We start from the raw sequence: 10,849 nt of genomic DNA on the forward strand, positions 1-10,849 counted from the left end.
CAATCTAATGTCAGCACGAGAAACATACTTCAACATTAAATAACCCTCGAAAATATTAAATTCTTGAGAAAAAAAAATTATCATGATTTTTTTCTAATTTTTTTAAATTTATAGGGCCTCAAAATATGATAACTTTGAATTCCACCAAACCTATCTTATGGCATTCCAAACCTATATTTTTCCAAAAAAAAATTAGCATTTAGATTTGCCAAAATACCATTGATATTTTAAAAATACCAATTTTCAAGATTTCTTAAAAATAATTTCTAATTTTCGTGAGAATCCCATCGTTCATGAAATTTCCAATTCTGCTTGACAATTCTCAAATCCAACGAAAATTTATAATTTTAATGGATTTTTAAATTTTTGGATCAAAAAATATATTTTTAAAGGAATTTGAATGGTCACGGTCGCCCGAATGGACACACCACATGCCAAACACCAACCCCACATTTTCCAGAAATTTAAAATAGCCTTTGCATAATTTTTCACTTATTTTTAGGAATTTTTTGAAAATTTTAATTTACCCCGAATGCATTTAGAATACAAACAGTCAAAAAATTTCGGAATCCCAACAGTTTTCTCAGAATATGGAAAGCCAACAGTTTCGCGAAAATGAAAAGACAAAAAAAAATCAGAATGTGAAAGGTCAAAAGTTTCCGGAATCGAAAAGGTCAAAAGATTTTCTGGAATTCGGAAAGCCAAAAGGTTTCCCAAGAATGCGGAAAGCCAAAGGACTCCAGAAAAATTTTAGAAAATTTCAGACAAATAAATGAAAAATTTCAAATCTCTTTTCTCTTTTTTTTTTCAAGCTTTTTTGAAGAGCTTAGAAAAGTTTTTTTTGGATTAAAAAAACTTTAAAAAATAATAATTAAAAAAAACAACTTTAATAAGCTTTTTAAGCTTGGAAAATTAATTTTTATGGGGGGTGGCGATTTTTTTCGCCCGCCTGCATCGAAAGCCTCCCCCCCTGCGTGCGCCAAAAAGAGAGGGAGAGAGGACTCCCTCTCTCGTCTCCTTCTTCTCTATTCAAATCTCTTCTCACCCCCTCCTTCCCTCTGTTAACAGAGAGGTTAACTTTTGATTAACTATTTTAATTAAACCAAACTTAATCATAATTAAATATTAATTATGATTAATTTTTAATTTAAAAAACCCATCACATGGGCGAGAGAAAAATAGAAGGAAAAATCAAAATTGAGAGGCGAAGAGGGTCCCACGCACACGAGAGAGCATTCCATGTATCAACATGCTGCCCCCTAGTGCATTTCAGCACAAAATCGGTAGAAATTTGATAGCATACACGCGAAAAAACCCGTAAAATATATAAGAAAATATATTTTTAACCATAAAAGTGCTCTAAAAATTTCTAATAATTTATTAAAAATTCTAGAAATTTAGGGAATCCATTCTACCGAAAATATCCACAATAAAATATGTGGTATTTTTGTAAAAATTTCCATTAATGCTTATTTTAAACCACAAAAATAAGAAAAAATAGCATTAAACTCACGAAATTCTCTCGCAACATCGATTCGTCGTCCATAGAGTAGTCGTAACACGCATTCCAATCGCCATATCGATGATCCACGTGTAAATCATCAATATAAACTAATAAAATAATATTTTTATTTAATAAATATTAAAATTTACTAAAAAAATGTTAAAAGATAAAATAAAAAATAAAAAATAACAACAATTAACTAGAGATTGCTCTGATACCACTGTTAAAACCCTAAGATCTCTCTAGATAATTGTTATGCATAAACATGCATAAATCAGGCATAAACTCATCCACCCGACCATCCCCGAGCCCAAGGGATGCACACATGAATTATAATGAAATACATCATACCTTTACCTTGATGTCCCATACCATCAAGAGGTATAACTCCAATCCAATAGCATGTAGCTATAGTGTGAAATTGTAGGTGAGTAGATATGATCCTCTACACAAGATACCATAGCCTAAGCCTCCAAGCCTCTAAGCCTCCCTTGAGTGTGCCCCATGCCCCTATTATATAGGAGGGCCCTCAAGTGACTCTTGACTCTCCATTTCCCATGTGTGACCCTTGGATGCCTCACCCTAACCTTAACCCTTAAGGTTAGTCCTAACCCATGCTCCAGTAGAGCTTCTTCCCATGTGCTCCCATGCTCACAAGCCTAATGTGGGTTAGTCTCCTAGTATATGCACACATCATGTGCATATAACACATGGTGTGAGTTACCACTTGTTACACTTCAATTAGCATGACACATCAATTGCATAAACCCCTTGTTACATCGTGTGCAGTTGTCTAGCATGGTTTGCCTGTTTCACTTTAACCACAATATAGTTGTCAAGCGTGGCATTACTTGTTACACCTCAAGAACATACACCCATCAAGCATGGTCTCAAGCTAAACTAATAACACTGGTAACTAGTATTTAATGTGGCGTCACCCATGGTACCAATTCACTAGGATGACACACTAGCGTCTGGGTGTCTCCGTTTAGCTAAAGGGTGGACATTATGTAATATCCCTCTTGCCTAGATAAGAAACTGACCTTAGTTGTGTGTTTACTTATTATGAGAAAAGAAGATCATTGTCTAACCATATATACAAATTCTAGTATCTTCGTTAATTATAACAAAGAGACATTATATCAAGGACTCTTATATGTAATAAATTCTAGTATCCCATATCCCAAAAATTATTCCACATAGATCTAGAGATAAGTATGCATCAAAATCCTTCACATAGGATTAATCTTATGTCCCATACCACAAGACTAATACATAGTGAAAAATTCATAAAGTATAGTTTGAGATGGAAGGGCCAGTTCCTCTAAGAAGTTCTACTTTTCATGCATAAAAACTCTCCTTGAAATTTATAAAAATTCTTAAATAAAATTTATAATCAAATGAAATAAATATGTTACCTCAAGGGTCGGAATAGTCGTCATAGTAGAAGTCATCATCATCACGAAATTTTAGTACTTTTTCTTAAAAAAAAAAGATGATAATTAAAAAAAATTTAAAAGTAACAAATTTATCTTGATTTGGAGTGACTCAAATTGCTCTTAAATTGTAGGGGGTAAAGGATCCATGATGAAAGAAAGATGCGAAAAATTAAGGTTCTAAATTTTAAATGTAGAAAAGAAAATTTGCTAAAATAATAATACTTAGCTCATCTGATGTGAGGTGGAGTAATAAAGTGTCGTCAATGTGCTTGAATTTGAGGAATTGGCAAAATATTCAAAGTAGAGCTTGTACTAAGGGAGTGGAATTGGGCAAAGTTCATGAGGCTCGCAAGGCAGGCAGAGGTTTCGCGAAGGAAGAGCCATCATCTAAGACTTCCTTACTCTCAAGACAACACTCTTATCTTAGTCTATAGCTGATTTAACTTCTAGATTTTCTAATAAAGGACATACTAGACAACTACTGGATTTTCTAATAAAGGACATACTAGATAACTATTATATTTTCTTTTCTTTTTTTTCTTGTTTTGTTCATTTTCTTAGCTTGTGAGTCCTTAACTGATGTTATGGGCCTGTAACGAATGCATGTGCTTGTATGGGTCCCATAGGTCATATTTGGCCTCTTATGGACCTTAAAAATAAAATATATATCTATCTATCTGCGTTTTCTTCCTCTTCTTGGGCCTTTGTAACCAATGTAAGACCATACAATTTTTTCTCTTGCCATTGAAAGTGGTGAGAGCTGCTTTTGAGTAGCTAGGAATTTAAGCACCATTAGGAGCCAACAAGTATTTACACTGTTTCTTGAAACTACCATCGGTGGCAACCTTGACCACAAAAGCCTGAAAATGCCTTTCAAACACGGATGGACGCCAATCAACACAGAGTGCACCGGAGTTGTCCGGACGGCGAAGTCTAAAACAGCCTTGGTTCACCCGTGCTGCGTTGAGCCCTGGTTGTAGAGAAGATGTTATAGATTATGGGCACAACTGCAATCGCTGAGCCATGATGGATGCATCTGATGTAATGCTCTTACAGGACAGCATTGTTTGGACAAGAGACGAAGCACCTGCTTCTATGGAACGAGTAAACAGGCGCCCTGCTGTAGGAAATTTCATCCATCTTGTAGAGGACTGCAGAAGAACAAGAAATCTCGCACAGGCCAAGCGTGTGCACATGGAGATTCGAGATAATGGGCTGGAATCTCACATGTTGCTGGGAGGCCCCCTGGTCCAGTTGTATGTAGAGTGTGGCAGCTTGCCTGATGCACAACAGGTCTTTGACAGGTTAGTTGAACAGAATGAACACTCTTGGACTTCTCTCATACATGGCTATGTTGAAACAGGTAAATTCCAACACGCTTTGAGCTTGTTTAACAAAATGCAAGAAGATCATGTAGACCCTAACAGGCACACTTTCTTAATCCTTATAAAAGCTTGCTCTAAGCTTAACTGGCTTGATAAAGGTAGGGAAATACATGGTGAGATTGCTAAAGAGGGTTTTGAAATAGATCCTACCATTGGTAACACTCTGGTGGATATGTATGGCAAGTGCAACTCTGTTGCCGAGGCTAGGGAAGTGTTTAACAACCTTGCAGTCAGAGGACTGGTTTCTTGGAATGCACTTATCTCTGGATACGCTGACAATGGGCTTGGTGAAGAAGCATTGAACTGCTTGGAGCGGATGCAATTGGAAGGCAATGTCCCGGATGCCATCACGTTTCTTTGCGGCTTGAAGGCTTGTGCCTCTATTAGAGCCTTAGAGAGGGGCCAAGAGCTCCATGAGGAGGTGGCCAAAGAAGGATTTGAAAGTCACCCATTCCTTGGTTGCACTTTGGTTGACATGTATGCCAAATGTGGCCGACTAGTTGATGCTCGGGAGGTGTTTGATGAGCTACCTACCCGTGGTGTAGTATCTTGGACTGTCTTGATTGCAGGGTATGCTGAGCACGGCCATGGGGAGGAAGCCCTGAGCTGTCTGGCAGAGTTGCAAAGGGAGGGTTTGACCCCCAATGTGATCACATTTGTTTGCAGCTTGAAAGCTTGTGGCAGCATACGAGCAATAGATAAAGGCAGAGAATTACATGCTGAGATCGCCAAAGAAGGATTCGAAAAACATCCTTTTCTTAATAGCACTCTGGTGGACATGTATGCAAAATGTGGCTCCCTTGCAGAGTCCCGAGAAGTGTTTGACGAGCTACCAAATCAAGACCTGGTGTCATGGACTGCGCTTATTGCGGGGTATGCTGAGCATGGACATGATGAGGAAGCTCTGAACTCTTTGGAAGCGATGCGTCGGGATGGAGTGTCTCCAAATGTTGTCACACTTGTTTGCAGCTTGAAGGCTTGTGGTAACATAGGAGCCATCGACAGAGGCCGAAAATTACACATTGAGATCATGATCGAGGGGCTTGAAAGGAATTCTTTTGCCATCAACACATTGGTGGGTATGTATGCCAAATGCGGTTCACTTGGTGAAGCATGGGACGTGTTTGAAGAGTTGCCAGCTCGCGATGTGATCTCATGGAATGCTATGATTTTGGGCTATGCTGAGCAAGGAGAAAGTGAGAAGGCTTTTACTCTTAGTGCCCAAATGCAGGAGCAAGGGTTTTTACCAGATAGTAGTACTTTTGTGAGCATGTTGAAAGCTATCAGCAACACAGAAGCTTTAGAGACTGGGAAGAAAATACACGCTCGAGTATTCGGATCCAGTGGACTTGAGGCTACTGAAGTTATCTTTGCAACTGCTTTTATTGACATGTATAGTAAATGCGGGAGCATGGCTGATGCCCAACTGGTCTTTGATGCCATGAAGACGAAAGATCTCATATTATGGACTGCTTTAATAACAGGGTATACCCAACAAGGTGAGTGTGATTGTGTTTTTCATTTATTTGACACAATGACAAAAGCTGGTGTACAGCCAAATGCAATTACATTCCTTAGTTTACTCAATGTATGCAGTCATTCAGGTCTTGTGTACAGAGCCGAGAAATATCTTGAAGTCATGAGCAAAGAGTATGGCATCACACCCACCATTAAGCATCACAATTGCATGGTAGACCTTCTAGGGCGTGCAGGCCAGTTTCTTCAGGCTATTGCGATCTTGGAGAAGATGCCTACCCAGCCTAGTTATGTGACTTGGAGTACTGTGTTGGGTCACTGTCGAAATCAGGATAATGTTGAGCTTGCAAAACATGCCTTTGAATGTGCATTGAGAGCAGATGATAAACACCCTGCCATGTATATTCTAATGTCCAACATTTCTGCAGACTTTTTTATGGAAGAATACGAGGAAGATGATGTGCTATGATTAAGCGTATGAGGATGGCAGGAGCCACTGGAAGACTTCAGATTGATATCAATCCTTAAGTAGCCCGGCGGTGCAGGTTTGGAGCTTGGATGGGGGGGAGATCCTGAGTACAATCCCTGCTGACCACCTGTTGGTGTTGTGGTCACAGCCACAAGTTCTAATTGCCTTAGGGCGGACTTGTAAAAAAACCACTCTCAGGTGGACATCCAATATTGTCACTACAGGTGGATCTACTGGTCGAAAAAAAGAAGAAGAGGTGTTGTTGGCATGAGAAGACAAATCAAAATAAAGATTTACAGTCAAAGGTCAAGATGGCTGCTGAGAACTTCAGAAAATGTTGTGTGCCAAATTTGACTGTATGTGCAAGGAAGATGGGCACAACAGGGCTGTTAGGACACCTATACAGGTTGCATGGAGTTTATAATAGAAGCGGTGTAGCCATGATCCTTGGTTTCAATGTTGAACGGAAAATTGGGTTTTGCAAAACTCAAAGCCATTGTTAGGCATGCATGCCCTTGACTAGAGATTCTAAGATACCTTAGCTCCTGCTGCACACTGCAGATACTGGGTTTACCACTCTGTAATGAAAACAAAGCAACTCAGATCAAGTCTGATTTCTCTCATGTTGTATGTTGTGATTGAGAGAAAAGCGTTGCTTGTAAATATTTGGATGGATGGAGTACACTGACTGAGAGAATAGGGTATGGTTATTAATATTCACGCTGTGATCCCTGAGTGTGCATGGGCATGCACAAGTGGGCCCTCTCACCATTTTTGTATCAGGTTGGTTTTCAAGGCCACACTCAGATTTGGGCTGAAGCTTTGCAGCAAGTAAAACAAGACTTTAGACCTTGACTGGCATTGGATCAGTGCTTTTTGTTCATGCAGTGCTAGAACAGCCCAGCATGAATTTTTATTCGTCTTGCGCAGTTATGTGCTAGAAAACATCTTCATCTACAGGGACGACCTGAAAGTATGAGGGGGGCCTTCCCCTGCAAATAGTATCTTTGAAAGTTGCAACCAATTGCTACACATTGTCAACGTGAGCACCTCGTCAATGCTGCACCCTTGCTATCATCTGGTGGAGTCATGTAGATACCTATTGAGAAGCATGGATGCTCGACATCTTGGTTTGGACATTGGTTGAAAAACTTTTGGTGATTGGTAATAGATTGACAGCTTTTGGAAGGTATGGTCCAAATCAGTTAGGTTAGCTGTATTGTAAACACACTAAAATCATTTTTGAGATAGTGTGACGTGCACGCCCGTGCCATGGCTAATCCTCAGCATGAACAGTGGAATCCCTGATCTAAGTCAGGACTTAGGGCATCATTAGCAGTAGGAGTATTACCATCATTTTTGAGGTATTGTCTCACGTGCACGCCCATGTCATGGCAATCCTCAGCATGAACAGTGGAATCCCTGATCTAAGTCAGCACTTAGGGCATCATTAGCAGTAGGAGCATTACCATCAGCAGTAGCACCATGAGTATCAGATCAGTAGCATCAGCATCATCATCATCAACGTCAGCACCATCATCATCAATGTCAGCATCATCAGCAGCATCAACATCATCACCATCTATACCATAGGAGGGCTTGGCAGCCAGTCGGCAGCCAGCAGAGATGCTTGAGCAACAGGTGGCCAGATGCTAAAGGCATGGCAGAAGGTGTGGGCAGCACTAAGTAAAGCGCAGCAGTAAGGGATAGCAAGCATGGGGACAACAGTGGATCAGATGCTCAGTTCTTTAGCAAGACTTGGAAGTGGAAGGTGTCCAGACCAAAAATATCAAAGTCAATTTCAAAGTCAGAAGTAGAAGTTTAAGGTGAGTAGTCCAGGGAGGAAGGATGACAAAGTGTCCACCCCGTCATCAAGTTTAGCAGGAGGGGATGTCACATGCATGCCAGTGCCATGGCTAATACTCAGCATGAACAGTGGAATCCCTGATCTAAGTCAGCATATAGGGCATCATTAGCAGTAGAAGCATTACCATCAGCAGTAGCACCATCAGTATCAGATCAATAGCATCAGCATCATCATCATCATCATCATCATCATCAACATCAACATCAACAACATCATCATCATTAGCAGAACCATCAGCATTAGCAGTATCGACATCATCGCCATCTACACCATAGGAGGGGTTGGCACCTTGTCGGCAGCCAACAGGTTGTCGGTAGTCAGCAGGTTGCTGTCGATAGCCAGCAGAGATGCCCAAGCAACAGGCGGCCAGATGCTAAAGACATGGCAGCAGGTGTGGGCAGCACTAAGTAAAGCGTAACATTTATAGGAATTCTAGCATGAATATTTGTCCACAAAGTAGGCCGACAACTGCTGGTACTGGCCGACCTATACCTCAGCAGCATCATATGTAAGCATTCAATCATAAATCAGTTATAGCAAGTTAGTCATTTCATCATTCAAGCATTCTCAGTCATCAGTTAAGTCATGTAGGGCGAGAGGTTACCCCTATGGGGCTGATCAAGGGCCCAAGTTATGTACAAGCATTCAGCCACCTTCCTATTAATGGACATATGGAATTTGAGCTTTATGATTTCGATTTCTATATTAGTTACATGCTACTCTATGTGTGAGTAGCACGCATGCTTAAAAAACTACTTTTTCCATAGCATATAAAATACTACTTTTTCCATAGCATATAAAAAACTCAAATCAACACTCTACAAGGTAGACTCCCACATGGTCCAATGCCTTAGGGATCAAATAGGAAAGATAGGCTTTGGGGAAACTACTATGTAAGTTCTTTGACGGCCTTGACATGGGGAAAAAGAGGCAAGCAAACCTATCAAATGTGGAAGAATATCAAAGTCCTTCATGGAGTCTCTAGGAGTAAAGGCATCTTTGAAGCGTCACATTGGATGGGCAAAAGAGAAGTTACAAGCTATTCTTCAAGTGAAATGTGGGGATAAGGAAGGAGCCTTAGCCTCCATAGAGAAAGCTAAGAAGATGGTGGCAAGGGTGGCCTTGCCTAATGATTTTATAAACTGCTAGGTAACTCTTTTTGTGTCCTATGGTATCGTCTTGTTTTGCATTGCTAGGGAAGAGGTTTCACATTATGTTGTGTAGCTTGGGTACTATTTATTGTCCCAATTTTTGACAAATTGGAAACTCAATTAGGATTCTATGAAACATTTGGGATCAAGCTTAGGCTTGGGTCTTTTGTTGGTGCTTGTTTTCATTGTGGGGAATCATTATTTCAAGTCTGTCTAGTTTGCAAAGAGGAGGACAAGGGTTATAAAGAAAACAAGGAGAGTGGTGGTACCAAGGAACCTAATGAGGAAGAGAAGAGTGTCTTGGGGCAACTCTAAAAGGGGAAAGAAAAAGAGGAGGACAAGGGTTATAAAGAAAACAAGGAGAGTAGTGGTACCAAGGAACCTAATGAGGAAGAGAAGAGTGTCTTGGGGCAACTCTAAAAGGGGAAAGAAAAAGAGGAGCCTACTCCTAATGGATTGGTAGAAGAGTCCTTCACCTTGGTCAAGACTAAAGATAAGGGGGAACGCTTATGGCATGAAAGATATTATGATTCCCTTCTAAGGGATTGGTAGATTCTCCACCACCTTGGCCAAGGCTAAAGACAAGGGGCATAATGGTAGTAACTTATTGTAGTAAATATTCCTTTCAAAAGGAAGGAGCTCAAACGCAAGAAATGCCATGGGGTGGAGGGTGGTTGGCATATGGTTTTTAATAAGGGCACCAATAAGAAGGGTCCTTTTCAAATTACATTTCTTGGCTAACCCCTTCCCGCTCAAAATATATATGGAATCCCTAGTAACTTGAATGGCAATCCTTCTCATGTACAGTCATTCTAATCCTAAGGCGACTCTTATGAGTCAAACTAAGGTTGGAAACAACTCTCAAATGGAAGATAAGATCATGATGTTGCAAGAATCTTAGTAGGGAAGATGAGATCATGATTTTGCAAGAATTTTAGTAGGGAAGGAGTGCCATACTAATTTCTCAATGATCATGGAATATTAAAGGGATAAATGATAAGGAGAAGTACCCCTTTTGGAAAATAGAAAGTGAGAAGAAGCTTGATGTTTGGCTCATACAAGCTATTTGGTAATAAAGACAAGAGAAAGATTTGCTTTACGGGGTTAAGAGTGTTATGTGGAGGTTAACATGGATATAGTGATGTGACGACTTTAGTTCACAAGGATCTTGAAGCTAGAGTAATTGTTGTACCACCCCTTAGGAATTTTTTTTGTGATTGAAATCCAAATGGATGATGAAACTTGCTAGCTTGAGAAGGCTTTAATGAGTGCGTCCATGAGTGTGCAATCTAAGTTTGTGTTTGTCCATTGATCTAAGGCATTTCTGCTATAAGACTGAACCCATGTGTGTGCAATCTAAGAAGGGTTTGTCCATTAAAGGCATTTCCACTACAAGACTGAGCCCATGAGTGTGCAACCTAAGTTTGTCTTGTCCATTGATCCAAGGCATTTCCACACACACACACACACACACACACACACACACACACACACATTTCACACACACGCACGTACACCAAGATCATTATTAAGATATATACTTATACATATATATTGA

At 40.1% G+C, this 10,849-nt stretch overlaps 1 protein-coding gene across 1 annotated transcript; it reads left to right on the forward strand.

Moving 5' to 3' along the window:
• Nucleotides 1-3,647: 3,647 nt before the first annotated feature.
• On the forward strand, nt 3,648-8,824 carry LOC147608314 (pentatricopeptide repeat-containing protein At4g13650-like). Its single transcript, XM_086788941.1, has one exon. The coding sequence runs from the start codon at nt 3,967-3,969 to the stop codon at nt 6,271-6,273; it is 2,307 nt and encodes a 768-aa protein (XP_086645067.1). The 5' UTR covers nt 3,648-3,966; the 3' UTR covers nt 6,274-8,824.
• The last annotated feature ends 2,025 nt before the right edge of the window (nt 8,825-10,849 follow it).

This window comes from Cibotium barometz, chromosome 53 (genome assembly GCF_041138505.1).
Source record: "Cibotium barometz isolate CiBa-2024 chromosome 53, ASM4113850v1, whole genome shotgun sequence".
NCBI lineage: Eukaryota > Viridiplantae > Streptophyta > Polypodiopsida > Cyatheales > Cibotiaceae > Cibotium > Cibotium barometz.

What these genes read in the sequence shown, in the direction of transcription:
- LOC147608314 (XM_086788941.1), top strand. Translation starts at nt 3,967, where the DNA reads ATGATGGATGCATCTGATGTAATGCTCTTACAGGACAGCATTGTTTGG.